This window comes from Trachemys scripta, chromosome 10 (assembly GCF_013100865.1).
Source record: "Trachemys scripta elegans isolate TJP31775 chromosome 10, CAS_Tse_1.0, whole genome shotgun sequence".
In the NCBI taxonomy this organism is placed as follows: Eukaryota; Metazoa; Chordata; order Testudines; family Emydidae; genus Trachemys; species Trachemys scripta.
Window position 1 is genome coordinate 6,145,263 of NC_048307.1, and position 17,361 is coordinate 6,162,623.

A 17,361-nucleotide genomic window follows, 5' to 3' on the forward strand; every position below is an offset into this window, starting at 1 on the left:
GGTGCATGGTTTCCATCCTGTCGGACACACACTCACACCGCCCGGCAACCCAGAGTCCAGGCAAACCCAGGGAATGTTTTCAAAAAAACATCTTCAGGGACAATAACAACAAGACACAATCATGGGTGGTATAAATAAAGGATAAAACACGGGGCCACCAGGGCAAACTGACAGACCCATTTCTCAAGAGATGAGAAGCCCCGATAACTCAAGCTCTAGTTTTTGTTGGATGGTTTTCATGAACCTTAGTTGATCTTCAGATTATAAACACTGGATTTATTACTCAGGCAGTTCTTGCAAACACGGAGCAGTCAGGCAGCCTGGGAGGGGGGTTGAGTTAGGGATGTTGTATAATGAACAAACCACTTACTGTATAGTAATGAATAGGACAAGACATGGGAGGGTATTTTTTCTGACATTATTGATGCAAATAGGATCGTTTTCTACAGGGTTGTCCGAGGTAGAAGTGGTGTTGGTTTTTTTTTTGCATGGGAATATAAAATAATCTTCATCCTCTTCCTCTGCCCCATTCTCTCTCATGGTCACATTTATTTTCTAATATACAGTTCTTTCACACACACTTGTGAAACCAAGATTTTTTTCCCAAAAAATCTTTTTTTTTTTATTTTTTTATCATCCCAATAGTAGTAATGAAACCCTCTGAATCCAATTGCATTCTCATTTACGTTGGTGTAAATCGGCAGTTACTACACTGGAGTTACTCTGGATTTACATCCCTGTAACCTAGATCAGAATCTGGCCCTCTGGTGTGGTTGAACTATCAGTTAGAAGAAAATCAAAGTTCTCTAACCAAGAGCCTTTTGCTTTCCTGTGACTGTGAATCAGACATTTGGAAGAAACCTGGTAGTTCCATGGTGCCATCCAAAATACTGCTCAGCAGGCCCAAATTACATATTCTCCCTCTGTTATCGCCCGGTGATAACCTGGCATCCCCTCTTCCGACCGGCATCCGCTGCTGACTTCAGTTTGTTTTTGCCTTCGTTCACCTTGCCCGTGCGGTGGAGCTTGCATGAAGTTCCCATCTCCCAGGGCCTCCGACATCACCCTGAGGAGGAGTTGTAGAAATCCTTGGATTTGCAGCATTTGGTGATCGTGCCGAGAACCTTACATGGGAACAAAGGGAATATGTCAGTTTAATTTGGAAAATTATTAATTGTAATTAAATGTAAATGGAACCGCTAGTCAAGTCTTAGGTGCATCCAAGGCACAGAAGAGGCCCACAACTCAGGAAAGTAATGAGGTAAGATGCGGTATAGGTGGAGCAGGCAGGATTTCTGGGCTCTAATCCAGACTCTGTTACTGACTCACCACGTGACCTTGGCTAAGTTACTTGACTGTTCCTTCCTCAGTTTCCCCATCTTTGTAATGCAGAAATTATTACCACTAGCCTGCCTTGTGGAGGGAGGTTTGAGGATTTGGGTGATTCATGCTGATAAAGAGCTTCGAGATGAAGGTTGCTATGGATGGACAAAGAATTGTTGTGTCCTTGGCTGCTCTCACACCTGTATGAAATGTGGAAATTGATGACGAGGCGTGGAACTTCACCGGTGAAATCTACTAATTCGTCTCATTGCACTGTTCTAAAGCCCCTACTGTCCTTTCATCTCAGCAGGAGTCCCCTTTGCAGGGACCCTTTCCCCTCAGTTCCCAGAAACTTCAGCTGTCAGCGTATCTTTGGGGTGGTTTTTGTTGTTTGGATCGGGAGTGCTGGTTCTTTTGATGTGTAAACAGTGCCGTGTTTTTGCTGACACTCTCCATGTCTTTGCCCATTGCTGACCAAGTGCCTCCTCCTTAACTCGCTGCTCTCACCTGGTTCGAGCATGTCAGCATGCTGGTCATCCTGCTGAACTGTGTCACCTTGGGCATGTTCCAGCCCTGCGAGGACGTGGACTGCAAGTCGGAGCGATGCACCATCCTGGAGGTAAGAAAGGGAGCCTGATGCACTTTCACAGCTGGGTGGTAAAACATTAGCCAAAGGAGGACAGCGAGCCTTGTAGGCTAGTGATTCATTCAGGAGCCAGCGCCCTGAGGTTCTATTCCCAGTCATGAGCCCAAGGATCTGGCTAGAGTGTACTAAGCGCCCGTGCCTGCTCTGTTCTTCAGCTGAGGCTGCCAGCTGCATCCAAACGAACTGCAGATTATTGCCCCCTGAGGACGGTGTACAAGTCCTGAGCTCATAAACCCTTTTCCTGGAACCTTAATAGCCCCCCAGAGCTCCAGGGGGCAGCACGTGAGCCTGGCAATCACATAGCTGACACATGCCACTGGGCTGCTCGTCTCTAAGCCCCCGTGTAATGTCCTGGGCATGCTTGACTCTTTAACACATGTGTAGCTTTAATACCCTGCAAACCCTTCCGCGGTAAGGAAATGTCATTGGGACCCCTAGTAGATCATCACATACATCCACCTCTAAGGACTGGTCATGGATCACATGCAAATGTCAACAACCAGGGGTTCTCTCATCCCGGACCCTTCCAGCCTAAAGTTATGAGATGTTAGGTGCAGAACGGAACCAACCAGAGCAATAGAGAAACCACTAGAGATTGGTTACAGAATAAATTGTAGAACCGAGCTGAGAAAATACTGCAAATGGTTATCCTCCGTAGGAATTGCCACACCGGATTAGGGTAGGATCTGGTCCCAGCTGCTTCAGAGAAAGGTGCAAAAAATTGTGGTAGGCAATCATGGAATACCCTGCCCATGGGGAAAGTAGCTTCCTAGACCCCATCAGATGGCAGCTGGTCTGAAGCATCGGGTTTCCATTCCTCCCAACCATGTTCCTGCCTTTTGTTGTATGCAGTCGTTCACCCAAATGGATCTTGGCTTGGTGGATGTCTGTCATTCTTACAAATACCCCAATCCGCATGCAAACAGAGGGATTCCTGCATGAGCAAAAGTCATGGTTATTGATTATTCACTATATATTCTCTTCAGAGAATCTCATCAAATCGGTTAGCAGAAACCATATTATGGGTACGTCTACACAGCCCAGGCTGGCAAGCCTTCCCAGCCCAAGTTGTAAAAACAGCTGTGTCGACAGCACTTTGGAATTATGGTTCGGGCTGGAGCTAGGGCTCTGAAGCCCATCCTCCTTCCTAGCTTCAGAATCCGCGTCACTACATCTACACAGCTATTTTTAGGGTGGTAGCATGAGCTCTGGGAGCCCGAGTCTGTTGATCCAAGCTGGGAGGCTCGCTGCTCCGGGCTGTGTAGCTCATAACCTTTGTGACTTAAATGAATCTAAGTGAACAGTTCACGAGGAGCCCGTACAATGACCATTGTTTGCATTGAGCGTTGAATGATTACAACATGTCAGATATATTTGTAACAATCAGAGCATGTTGTGAACAGTTAGCAGACGGAAAAAGAGCGAAACATGCAAAGAACAATCAACCAACTTTCACCCCTGCCCCACTCCAGCTTGCAGGAAGAATGGAAGCCAAAAGAGGATGTAGGAAGCATTGAGCTCCCTTGCGGAGACAACACGGATGCCAATTATCAAATGAACTGAGACGGCTGGAACACATTCAGTATAGTTTGTAAAGGAGAAGTGTTGGTTTGTGAGCAGACCGCTAGAGTAGATAGCTCTCTCTCACCTGCACAGGTGCACCCCCAATAGGTATATGCAAAGGAAGACAGTTTGCAGCTGCCTGTTTTGTTACGTTTGGTAACAAACCATTCAGGCCTCAAAATGAACGTACCAGAGACACAACGTAGGAGGCTCTGCTGACTGTTACGATCACAAAGAAAATAGTTGGAGGCAGGGGCGGCTCTAGCTTTTTAGCCGCCCCAAGCACGGCAGTCAGGCTGCCTTTGGAGGCATGCGTGCGGGAAGTCCGCTGATCCCGCGGCTTCGGCGTACCCGCCGCCGAATCCGCAGGACCGGCGGACCTCGCGCAGGCAAGCCGCCGAAGGCTGCCTGACTGCCACCCTCGCAGGGACCGGCAGGGCACCCCTCGCGGCTTGCCGCCCCAGGCACGCGCTTGGAGTGCTGGTGCCTGGAGCCGCCGCTGGTTGGAGGGGTAGATCTGTCCACGTTCACATGTGTGGATCAAGAAGCTGCTGTAACTTTCCCGAGGATGTTTTTTCAAAACAGAAAAGCTTTTTCCGTGTGACTAATAATGATCAATACATCCCACTGCAGAGTCATAATTTATGGGGCAACATGTATTTAGCATTGAGTCCATTCCGTAATATTTCAGTTCCTTACCTGCAGCACATGTGGTCTGCCTGATTGATATTTCCTTCAGCCTGTGCATGATACAAAGCCTGGGCACCCCAAATGCACAGTATGTGTATCTCGGAGTTTCTCAATGGCAACTTGCCAGGACCCTGAGGGCTGCGCGGCATTTGCATATCGGTTTGCATATGCTTTAAATGCAAAAGTAAATGCGCAACAAGCATAACACGTTTGTGTGCTTGTATCTTTGTCACTAGATGAATAGAAATAGCTTATTGTTCCTCAGCAATAAAAACCCAACAGTTGCATTTCAGTCAGTGTTATCACCCAGCAGGCAATCCAGGATGTGTTTTGGGTTTTATAGCTGACACTTCAGTACTCCATGAGCCATGGTTTGATCACCTCAGTTGTAGATACACAATATCCATACAGTAGAAATATACATATGCCTGTTTTTTTTTATCCCTGTGATACAGAACCACAGTAGAACTCACTGCAATCATCTTTTTATGACCTAGGCATTTGACCATTTCATTTTCGCCTTCTTCGCTGTGGAGATGGTCCTCAAGATGGTAGCTCTGGGGATCTTCGGGCAGAAGTGTTACCTTGGAGACACATGGAATCGCCTGGACTTCTTCATCGTAATGGCCGGGTGAGTAGCCAAAGCTCATAAATTAATCATGCGCACTGGAGGCATAAACAAATCCACCAGTCGCCCAGGCGGCTTTTGGGTATTTCTTCAGGAAGCTGCCAAGTGCGAGCCAAAGAAAAGTCCTGTAAAACCTGATCTCGGAGGCAATAAAACGCTGTTGAGTTCAGCTGTAATTGATTTTGCAAAAGCATCTGCAAAATATGAAATGGGAAACTGCTGTTCATCAGCCCAGCCTGAACCTGAGGGTTGGGAGGGCGGGAAGGGGTTAGAGAAGGCGTTCTGCAGCAGGACATCCACCTGAGCCGGCTGCGTTCTATGGGTGTGTCCACACAGCAGCTAGACCCCCGTGGCTGGCCTGTGCCAGCCAACACGGGCTCATGGAGCTGGGGCTGCAGGACTCTTCCATTGCTGTGTAGACTTCCGGGCTCAGATTGGAGCCTGAGCTCTGGGACCCTCGCACCTCACAGGGTACTAGAGGCCGAGCTCCAGCCTGAGCCCAGAAATCTACATAGAAATGAAACAGCCCCGCAGCCCGAGCCCAAGTCAGCTGGCACAGGTCAGCCATGGGTTTTTCTTTCCTGTGTAGACATACCATGACGTTCTCTAGCCCTTGAAAGTTTGAGGTATGAAGGGATGGGGGGTAAACGATCATTTAAACCACTTGATTTTGTCCTGCCACAAACTCCACGTCATGTATCTGTCTGTGGATGTCGAAGCTTCTTCACCAGCAGGCACAGGGGAGGTCTGAGCAGTAGTGGAGGGTTGCAGGAAAAGTGCCAACTGGAATGCTGGCAACCCGGGTGCTACAGTACCAAAGGCATGTGCCTAAGCCCCTTGCAACCATTGATGTGAACCTGTGTACCAAAATAAGAGCTGTCAAGCCCCTTCTATAGCAATCTTTGCCGGCTTCATTTCAGTCAAATCAAATCCATTCTGATTTGGGCACCGTAATAACCAGCATGTTCCCAAAGCTCGCAGTTAAGGCTCAAGGACAGATGACCGGGTCCCTTCTGTGTCACTTGCAGCACGCGTTGCTGGACCATTGCAACCTGTGCTGGTGCTTGAGCACCTGAAAGGGACACTGATTAGAAAACCACCGCAAGCAAAGGTGAAACCAACTGGCTTTCTCCTTGCCCAAGCTCAGAGACATGCAAAAGTAAAGAGCAAAAACAGGGGGAAACAAATCTGTTCCTTAAGAGTTCTGTCCATGCTAATAATCTAAGATGTTAGCAACATAGATATGGGATTTAAATTAATGTATGAGATTTTCAACTTGACACTGTCCCTACCTGGGAAGCGACCATGCTGCTGTAACCCGCTGGCCTCAGTGGGTGCTGTGAGGGCGAACGGAGACAGCGGATTTCAGCTGAGCAGGAAGAATCTGGCTCAGGAAGGTTAAAGTAACAGCGGGGCTAGCCGTGGGGGGAAGGGCAGGGAGCTGGCTGTCTGGCACACTTTCTAATCCTCATAAATTATAAACACATGGTCATTTCTGCTTTAAATTTATGTTTGTTGACATTTGAACACACCTCGCCCAACCGCTGCTTATTCTCCTGAGACAAGTTTATGGAGCTGGTTATTTTACACTCCCAAACACCCTTGGAAGAGCTGATTCCTTTAAACTTCAGGTTCCCAGTGACCTGTGGAGAAATATTGAGCAGGTTTAAAAAATGTCCTACAAATAAACTAAATAGGTCCTAAGACTGGACAATACCTACTCAAAGCAATGTTACCGGCTTGGTGTACAATTAGGAATGGAAAATGTTTGGATATTGCGTGTAATCTTACCTTTAAAAATATATATATATATGGAGATATACCTATCTCCTAGAGCTGGAAGGTCATTGAGTCCAGCCCCCTGCCTTCACTAGCAGGACTAAGTACTGATTTTGCCCCAGATTCTTAAGTGGCCCCCTCAAGGATTGAGCTCACAACCCTAGATTTAGCAAGCCAATACTCAAACCACTGAGCTATCCCTTCCCCCCAATATGCAATATCCCTTGAATATCCTGGGTTTATAGTACTTGGTTTGGGAGTAATTACAACATCCCTGCAATGTGTTTTATCCTTAAAGTGCTCAACCTTAACTTCATCTTAATGTAGTTTTTTGTCCAGGAATACAATTAGGAATGGACTTACTGGTATGACTAAAACATAAACCGGTCTGAGCTGAGCCTCCTTGGAACCAGCCTTTGGCTACAGTTTAAGAAAAATCCAGTTAACTTCGTTTTAGCCCCACCATGTATTTTTTAGGCTATAGTCAGGAACCAGGTGCACAAGCATAGTTCTGTGTAAGACCATCAATCCAGGAACCATTCGATCTGGAATCTATACCCAGCTGTGCTGCCACTGTCTCTCTGTGGGACTTCAGGTAAATAACTGTTAGAATACAAATGAGAACGCCCACTCCTCTTATCCTGGGAGCAGTGGAGCTTCTGCATTCCATTAACATTTGGGAGGTTCTCAGATGTTATCACGATGAGCATCAGAGCAATGCACATTAAAATGACACACACGCACGAAGGGAGAGTCCTCTACTGCTGCTTAACAATCAGACTTTCCTTGGCTACGGTATTTGTATCTCAGTAAGCTGGAAAAGTAGGCCCACTAAGGGAGGAGGGATAGCTCAGTGGTTTGAGCATTGGCCTGCTAAACTCAGGGTTGTGAGTTCAATCCTTGAGGGGGCCACTTAAGAATCTGGGGCAAAATCAGTACTTGGTCCTGCTAGTGAAGGCAAGGGGGCTGGACTCAATGACCTTTCAGGGTCCCTTCCAGTTCTAGGAGATAGGATATCTCCATTTAATTTATTTACAATTTAAGTCTGTTAGAGGTAGTTTTCCAGCCCCATTTTATAGACATAAAAGGCTGGTGGAGGAGAGAAGGGAAAATCAAACCACTATTAACACAAGAAACCCTTCTGGTGAGATGCTGTTAATGCTGAGGACTGACATGCAGAACAATCCATTTGCAAGCCAGTCCCAAGGGCCTCTCAAGCAGCTGGAAGGTGCAATGTGGCCTATGACCATTGTACCTTTGGCGCATGCCTGTGGGAATTCTAACTTTGTCGCCCACAGGAGAGACTTGAACTTGAGGTCCAAACATGAACCATTTCTCCTCTTAATTTGCCTTGTCGTTCTCTGCTTGGCTAACAAGCCCTTGCATCCTCGCCCTGTTCCCCAACCCTGCCTGGGTTTTCACCTTCGGATCTAAAGAAAGGAGAGCCTTGGAGGGTGACTTGAATTACAAAGTACTTTGGAAACTTATTGCTGATGTTTCTGGGCAACAAGCAGCAGTTTTACCAGGCAGCGTGTGACATAATAAGTGGGTTGTTTTTCTTGGCAAGCGGACCTGGAAGCGATGGAGCCTATTAAGGGGCCCTTCTGATAAGCAGGGAAGTGAGTGACAAATGGGCAATGCCCGCCATTCCATTTGCCCTATTCAGTTTCCTTAAGCAAGCTGATTTACCCTAATAGCACAGTTATCGAGGAAAGCCAACAGTAAGCGGGAAAACTACAAAATAAACAGATCTTCTGCTGACAGCAACAGATTGCATCTGGAGGCCGCTCCAGCAGTGAATACTCGCTGTCTCTGCTTGCCTAAGAAAAGTACCATGGGAAGTTTCAGCCTGGAGAAAGCTGGCTCCGTTTCCTCTGAGGGCATGTCTATACGGCAATCAGGAGGCGTGACTGCGGCAGATGTAGGCATTTCCAGCCTAGATTGGAACAAAAAAGCTCACTACAAATAGTGGTGAAGCCATGGCTGTGTGGACTAGCTGCCCAAATGTAGAGTCAGGATCTCAGGCAGGCGTTTACTTGGGCAGCTAGGCTCACATGTCTCCACTTGTACCGCTGCAGCGTCACTCCTGTTTTCAGTGAGGAAGCTCGATCATACCTACCCGTGCTGCAATCATACCTCCCGACTGCAATGCAGACATACCCTGAGTCTGACCACGAGCCTTGTCCGAGCAGCAAAAATGTGATCTGCCATTTGACCCCTCATGACTGCTAATGTCAAGTGGGTCATTTACGTCTCTGCTCAATGGAGCGGCCCCTGTGTCGTGAGAAATGCATTAGATGCCATTAATCTAATTGCTCTCCAGACCAAGAGAGCACTTGCCTTTCTTGGGAGAGCAGAGAGGAAAGAGCTGTGACTTCTGTTCTCTGGCATATTGAGGCCACGATAATGGTCCAATCTGTACGAATGAATGATGCTGCTGCAGGACAGGACACATGTGACATGCATGTGAGGTCGTGACTGTTTCTCCCTGGATGCTCAGGGTCTTTGCACGCCTATGGTCTTCCATGGCTTTATACCCCACGGTCTGTGTGCCATCCTCCTCTATTATGCATCAGTGCATAATGGTTTGTATTTCCAACGCATCCCATCTAAAGCATCATTAAAGGCTACACAGAGAGAGACTAGAGCCAGACTAGAGGAAGAGTTTGGTGTAGCAATTGTCCTGACAACAAGAGAAATAAGACTTGGGGAAATAAATACAAGAGGAGGGGGCAAGGGAAGGGCTGACGTGTGAAAGCAGCCATGGGGGAGAGGGAGTGTAACATGGAAGGGAGAGTGTCAGGAGGTGGGACGAAGGGGCAAGATCACTGAAGATGAGTGCAGCAGTGCAGGGAGAATGGTAAGAAGGGGGAAGCTATGTGGGGAGCATGGGCTAATTAAAATAAGGGCAGATTAGATAATCCCCCGCCGAACTGTCGATGGATTTCCCAGCCAATACCCACCCGATTGCATGCTTTTAAATGTGTTTCTCTCTTCTTGCTTACCTAGAGCTGGGAGCACAATTCTGGTTATTCCAGTCAATGGCTTTTTTTACCCTAGACAGAGTCCAATGGTTCCGTATTCCATTGGATTCCCAGCCAAGGGTGTCTTTTCTCCCAGACAGATGCTCTGAGGGAGTTTCTGGGTTCCACCCTCTATCACATAAAGGAAGGAAAACCCCAAACAGTGAAACACATTTATGGGGTGGGGGTTGCTAAATTCACAAGGTTTGTTAATTAAGCCAATTCTTTTCCGCAAACCATTAGGAAACAAATCCCTGACTTAATCCTCCCTAGATGCAGTGCAATGAGTCTGCCAGTCCTAGTCTGTATTGACTACGCAACTTCTGTAGAGCTCAGGACAAGTCTTCACTACGGGGGAGGGGGGGTCGATTTAAGATATGCAAATTCAGCTAACAAATAGCGTAGCTGAATTCGACCTATCGGAGCCGACTTACCCCGCTGTGAAGACGGCAGCAAAATCGACCTCCGCGGCTCCCCGTTGACGGCGCTTACTCCCATCTCCTCTGGTGGAGTAAGAGCGTCGATTCGGGGATTGATTGTCACGTCCCGACGAGACGCCAATTCAAGTGGGTAGTGTAGACCTAGCCTTAGAGACTGAAGAAAGCTAGAAAGCACGTGGGGAAAAAATCCTATCAGGTATCTGTCAGGTCTCTCACTTTACCTTGCAGTGAAAATTTAACACTGAAGTTCATAGACTTAGATGGCCTGATTCTGAGTTACTCCATTCCTGTACTTGGGGCATGTAACTGGGTGGGTCAAAACTGAAGGGTGTGAAAATGAGAACCAATGGCCAAAAAAGAAAAGTGATCTAAAGCACTTCACTCTTAAAGAGAGCTTTTGTTTTGAGTTGTGTGTGAAGGTTTTTGATGGTTTTATTGCATACTAAGAGCTCAAGCCAAGCCTCCTGTCGTCAAAGGAGACAAACTGAATAAAAGCTAGGTAGGGATCCAAGGACTAGTACCCACCCAGACAGCGTAGGAACTCTCAGTGGAGCACTTTCCAACTGCTTTTACATTCTATTAGTAGTTTTAAAACTGGTGTCCAATTAAAGTAGAATCCACTTACTCAGCCACCTGATAAATTGCAAGTGTGCCTTATTAGGACGTCAGCCAGGGAACTGATTCAGGAATCAGTGGTATTCATTTCAGTGACTTTAAACAGAGGTTTGTCTATTCCTGAACGGTCTGTTTGAAGTGCACACCTGGTGCTGGCTACAGGCCTAGTTACTGTAACTAGCAGGTGCAAACTGATGTTTGTTATCAATTTCCCACTGTGTGGTCCTTGCTTCTGCTAAGTGCCACATCCCTGATATTCTGTGATCTGGCTGCTTAATGCATCCAGGTTAGTTTTCAGAACTGTTTTAGTGCAGTGCTAAATTTTAAAGCTGTCCCTCTAATGTAAATTTAGTTCCTAGAGGCAGACTTTAAGGTAAAGTTAGGGTTGCAAAGATTTATTAAATGCTTCAGGGAAAAAAGTTATTAAAAACAACAACAAAAAAGTCCAAAAAATGCTAAATTAAGGCTAAAGGGCCAATTTCATACCTGCTGTAATATTAGTTAAGTTAATGGATGTATAGCAGGAATAACTCCAGCCAAAGGTGTGGAAAAATCAAATATCTGAAATTCTTGAAGTTCCAAATTAAACTTCCCAAATAGCCTTAACTCTGTCCTATGCTGTATCACCAATCACTTGGAACAGATGTATACTCACACTTACCTCTGTCAGACAGATAGATTTACTCCCACTGGCAGAATGTATAAAGTATGCTGAGTCCTTGGCAGAACTTTCAGATATTCAAAATTACTGGTGCAAATCAGGCAAAGTGTTGCACTGCAGACTTCTCCGTTGTCAAAGGTGCCAGTAAGCTTGGAGAACAAATGAATAAGCAACACTTTCAGTGTGTAGACCAAGCCAATTTTGTGTTCGCTTTGCACGAAAGTTTTAGATATTGAGTGTACGTGGACACACGTCCGTGTTCTTTATGAGAATGTTTATGTGAGTTAAACTCCGCTATTCAAATGATTGTGGAAAGTGAACTTATGGGGGCATAAGCAAAAGTGAATGCATTGTTAAATCTGAGCAAGCACTCTAAGAAATGGGTGGAAATCTGTCATCCAGTTCTCCTATGCAATCATGATCACAGCTTCATAATAACCCTCTGCACAATGCCTTCCTGTGACTCCATGATAACGGGACCACCACAATGTTGCCATACTTCTCTTTCCATCTGGATGTTCCAAAGAAGAGGATTCCACTATATTGTAGCTTATCAGACTGTCGTTGCAAAACATGACCTTGTCCTCCCACATTTGTGCTAGCATAAAAATACCAATTAGAATCCTTGGGTTAATTTGCTGAAAGATGTGCTGCCATCATAAAGTGGGGATATTTTAAAAACAGAAATCCCATATCTGTTACCTTATTGTACCTTTAGAGTATTGAAAGTACCGAATTTTTTAAATCTCAGTCCAGGTCCTGGGCTAGTCTAAATCAGCATAGCTCAGTGGAACGACACGGATTTACATCCGCTGAGAATCTGGCTTCATGTTTGTTGCATTTCACTTGACCTGGAAACCAAAATCAGTGTGCAGTTAAAACTAGGCTAAAATGAGATTTCTAAAGCCCTGATGAAGCCAACCTTATTCTCATGAGTAATCCACTGACGTCAGTGGGACCACTTGCATGAGTAAAGACTACTCTCAAACAAGCAAGCTTAGCTATTGTTTCTAGTCGGTTTCGATTTCACTTTCACTCCCTGGTTGTGTCATGGGCAATCTCAGTGCCTATGTTCTTAACACGACTGTGGAATGTTTACAATAAAAATGATTTCTGCTGAAATTTTAAAATATTGGATGGAAACATTTCTGGGTATTTGCTTTTGTCAGGCCTCCCTCCTTCCCACTCCACTTTTTAATTTGTGTATTCTTTTTAAAAAAAAAAAAAAAAGGCTTTCTGGTACCAAAAACTGGTTCACAGTCTTGCTCTTGATGCATTCTGGTATCTGAACAGGAGTAGTGAGAGAGATGTAACATATTTACAAGTGCTTCCCTGTAGTCAGTTCAAATGCTATAAATTGTAATTACAACCAAGCTAACTAGCCAGAACCCTATTTAAGAAAAAAAAATAAAGCCTGACACATGTTTACCACTCCTTGTTATAAAAGACCAATGAAACTGACTAAATTTAACATCTTTCTCAGGCCAGGAGAGAAACACGCGTGTGAAATGGCAACAGGATGTGAAAAATAAAATGTTCCTTCTTTTTAATAATGTAATGCAGCCCAAACTACCTGAATGTTATTCCCCAGCTCTCTTCTGTAAATTTTTGTGGTAGGAGAAAAAGCCAAGCTTTTCATGAAAATACACAGGGGTAGTACAAGGAGGTATCACAGGAGTAGTGAGAAAGGAATATCAGGAAAATCTTCTTGTCTGTGAGCTGTGCGGAGCTGTGGAATAATCTCCCAAGCGAAGGGATTAAGCATTGGAACAATTTACCAAGGGTCACAGTCTGTCTCAGTTACTGACGAGTTTTAAATCAAGACGAGATGTTTTTCTAAAGGGAACTATTTTGGGGGAAAAGAACAGGAGTACTTGTGGCACCTTAGAGACTAACAAATTTATTTGAACATAAGCTTTCGTGGGCTACAGCTCACTTCATCGGATGCATGTAGTGGAAAATACAGTAGGAAGATAGATATATACGCAGAGAACATGAAACAATGGGTGTTACCATACACACTGTAAGGAGAGTGATCAGTTAAGATGAGCTGTAGGAGAGAAAGAGAAAGAGCAGGAGAGAAAAAGAACTGTTTGTAGTGGTAATGAAAATGGCCCACTTCCAGCAATTGACAAGGAGATATGAGGAACTGTAGGGGGGGGAAATAATTCCCCATTTCCCCATGCTTATCCCCACCACCCCTACTACTGCACCCAGTAGTCATGGTGAGTGGCACTAATGCATGTGGTTAGCCCCAGTTACTTCAGCAGGATGACTTCAGTAAGTAGCTGCAGCTCCGTGTAATGTACCATGGCGGGTGTTTTTCGAGGATGCTAGATAACTCAGAGACACCAGGGAGTGATACTTTGGCCTGGTCTGCACTGGGAGGGGAAGGGCAGGGGAATCGATCTAAGTTATGCAACTTCAGCTACATGAATAACAAATGTGAAAAATCGGGACGGGAGTCGGGGGTAATAGGAGCCTATATAAGAAAAAGACCCAAAAATTGGGACTGCCCCTATAAAATTGGGACATCTGGTCACCCTATCCAGGAGGCACTACCTCCAGCAGGTAAATCACAGCATTACCTAGGCAGCTTCCTCTGGTGCTGCAACAATCCCACCCTGCAATAGCCTTCTGCTAATCCTGCAGATCATGATGGTGCCCATTGTCTTGCTTAATCCTGAGATAGCCAGGGCACACACTGTCCGGCTAACTGACCCACCTGACAAGCTAGGAACTGCCCCTTTTCAGCCTTGTAAGGCCTAGGAGATGAGACACCTCTGTTCTGATTTCTTTCTCTCTTTCTTCCTTAGCATGATGGAATATTCTCTGGATGGGCACAATGTAAGCTTATCTGCCATCCGAACTGTCCGGGTACTCAGGCCTCTACGAGCCATTAACAGGGTCCCAAGTAAGTAAAATCCTTTTTTTCCCAGAGTGATGAACACAAATGTATATGTGATTCAGAACATGCCTGGGGAAAGTGGCACAGCACCAGGGAGCTAAGCAGGTGTGGTTCCTACTGACGTCCGTGCAAATTTGATCCCTCCTGGGTGCTTTGTTTATCCCATTGTCACAAGGTGTCTGACCCCTTAAGAGGAAGGGGGCCTCAGTCCAGCTGTGACCAGCTTAACTCAGCTCCCCAGGTGGGGCGAATGAAGATCATGTGACTTATAAAGGAGAGGTCTGGAGAGCGAGCAGTTGGTAACACTCTAGCTAGGAAGCCCAGGAAGGGCAGAAACCGAGGAAGCTGTAGATGGCATGAGGAGCTGGAGGGAGCAAGACTGGCTCCTGCAGGGAATAATGGGATTGTTTGCATTATAACCCAGCCCTGGGAAGGGGCACTGGGGGCTCCTGACTCAAGGGGAGAGAGACTGAACTGAACTCTGGAAAGGAAGGCTGAGGGTCTGGCTGGAGCCTATGCTCTGAGACCCTGTGACTGGTCATAGCCCCTCAGTGATGATGGCAGTGTGTGTCAGTGAGATCCTTGCCCCGCTGGTCACTGGGAGGGGCCGTGTCCCTGGCTTTGGGGCTCTGTGATGGGTGAGGAGCTTTGACCAGAGACACCGCTGTGGAGACAACGAATTGCTTGGCCACAGTGCTACAGCCATGAAACCCCACTGGGAGTGAATATGGCGTTGCCCTGGTGGTGCATGAATTAGACACGTTTTCTTTAAGGGGAAGGTTATCGCTGCTGTATTCTGTCCTTGTGAAGGTATGTGGTGATTTTTAGGGCTATGTGGGGGACACACGGTGGAGCCAGATAACTAGGGATTTCGGGTACGTGGCTGTGTGATGTATTTATATGATCGTAGCACCCAAAGGCCCCTATCAGAATTGTACCCCACGAGGCTGGGGGCTGAACTAACACAGGAAGATCCGGTCCCTGCCCTGGAGAGCTGAAGCAAATCTACATGTAGACACCAAAGGCTCTGTTGGTGCTACTTGCATCCCCCACTGCAGAGACCACAGAAGCTGCCGAGTCATGCAGCTCTGAAGGCGTTCCAAGGATCTGGGTCACTCACAGTCATAGCAGTTTTCTGCCGTATGTGGCTTATCACCTCTGCCCGCCCCCTTTTGGGGTGGTAAAGACTCTGGCTCCACCCACCCAGTGGCCATCCATGACAATCAAGCAATGTTGTTGCGACACAATTCAGTGAATCCCCCAGAGTCTGAACTGGGGGGTGGGGGGTTGTGTTCTTCCTTGTCTGACTGATAGCTGGGCTGAGGCCTCTCAGGGAGGCCAGTAAAACTGATGTTCCAAAGAGTGGGAAAAGCAAAGGCCTAGAATCTCCTGGGCAGAGTACATAGATTGTAAACTGTGCAAAAATCTACACCTCTGCTTCCCTAGGGCAAGTCACATTTTTATGGGTGAGCAAAATATCATTAGTTTTAGCATTATCATCAATCCTGGTGAAGGGCGGGGGTGTAGATTTTGTATCTAGGCCGGTAAATGTTCGTATCTTGATTTTAATAAAGTTTTGGACGCAGTCCCCCAGGACATTCTCATAAACAAAGGAGGGGAATGTGAACTATAAGGTGGGTGCAGAACTGATTGAAAGATGTACTCAGAGTGTAGTTATCAATGATTTGCTGTTGAAATGGGAGGAGATATCTAGTGGGGTCTGCAGGGGTCAGTCCTGGGCCCAATCTATTCAGTATTTTCATTGATGACTTCAATAATGGAGTGGAGAGTATGCTTATAAAATCTGTGGATGACGCCACGCTGGGAGGGTTTGCAAGCACTGTAGAGGACAAGACTGGAATTCCAAATGACCTTGACAAATCAAAAAATTAGTCTGAAATCAACAAGATGAAATTCAGTAAAGACAAGTGCAAAGAACAGCACTAGCGAAGGAAAAATCAAATGCACAACTACAACATGTGGAATAACTAGCTAGGTTGTAGTACCACTGAAAAGGATCTGGAGGTTACGAGTGGATCACAAATTGAGTATGAGCCAACTGTGTGATACAGTTGCAAAAAAGGATAATATCATTCCGGGGTGTATTAACAGGAGTGTTGTATGTAAGAGATAGGAGATAATTGTCCCGCTCTGTTCAGCACTGGTGAAGCCACAGCTGGAGTACTGTATCTGTTTCTGTGCACCATGCTTTAGAAAAGAGGAGAATAAATTGGAGAGAGTCCAGAGGAGAGCATCAAAAATGATAGCAGGTTTAGAAAACCTGACCTATGAGGAAAGGTTAAAAAAACAGGGCATGTTTAGTCTGGAGAAAAGACTGGGAGGGAGGGGGAGGGACCTGATAAGTCTTCAAATATATTAAGGGCTGTTCTAGAGAGGACTGTGATTAATTGTTCTCCGTGCCCATGAAGGTAGGAGAAATAGTAATGGGCTGATCTACAGAAAGGGAGATTTAGATTAGGTAGTAGGGAAAAGTTTCTGATTAAAAGAGTAGTTAGGCTCTGGGATAGGGGCATCCCCGTCACTGAAGGTTTTTAAGAACAGGCTGGACAAACACCTCTCTGGGATGTTCTAGGTTTACGTGTCCCTGCCTCAGTTCAGGGGGCTGGACTTGGTGAATTCTCAAGGTCCTTTCCAGCCTGATATCTCTGATTCTATGGTTATTTTCCAAGACTGTTTTAAACTCTTTGGGGCAGGGAAGATTGTCTCCATTCCTGGCTATAAAGTTCCCAGCACACTGGTATCTCAAGGCAAATCAAAATGTTCCTTTCAGGGGGGGGAAAAAACTCAAGGCTAAGAAGATCCCGATTTTCTAGATAGGCTCATTGCTCCTCTCAGATGTATAAGGTCTTGCCATTTCTTTGCGCTCAGGATTAGTGGCACAACAGTCTGTGCTTCTGGTGAAATACCAAAGAGCGTTCATTGCAATGTGGGACAAAATTGGGTTCACCCACTGTAGAAAGTTCAAGTGGTCCCTAAGCCCATTTTCAAGTGGATTCAGCTGTTTGTCGCCTAAATCCAATTTGAAAGATGAGCCAACCAGTTGAAATTGTTTCCCCATTGCTAC

General features: G+C 46.0%; 1 protein-coding gene across 2 annotated transcripts in view; it reads left to right on the forward strand.

The window, feature by feature from the left end:
• The first annotated feature begins 1,834 nt into the window (after positions 1-1,834).
• The window catches only part of CACNA1H (calcium voltage-gated channel subunit alpha1 H), a 205,740-nt gene continuing 190,213 nt past the window's right edge, over positions 1,835-17,361 (forward strand). The window contains exons 1-3 of one of the 2 annotated variants that reach the window (XM_034783486.1): positions 1,835-1,942; positions 4,720-4,853; positions 14,185-14,282. In XM_034783486.1, the coding sequence (XP_034639377.1) occupies positions 1,850-1,942; positions 4,720-4,853; positions 14,185-14,282 (325 nt within the window). In that variant the 5' untranslated portion in view covers positions 1,835-1,849. The remainder of the gene's footprint in view (positions 1,943-4,719; positions 4,854-14,184; positions 14,283-17,361) is intronic. The other variant, XM_034783485.1, reaches the window with a different exon arrangement.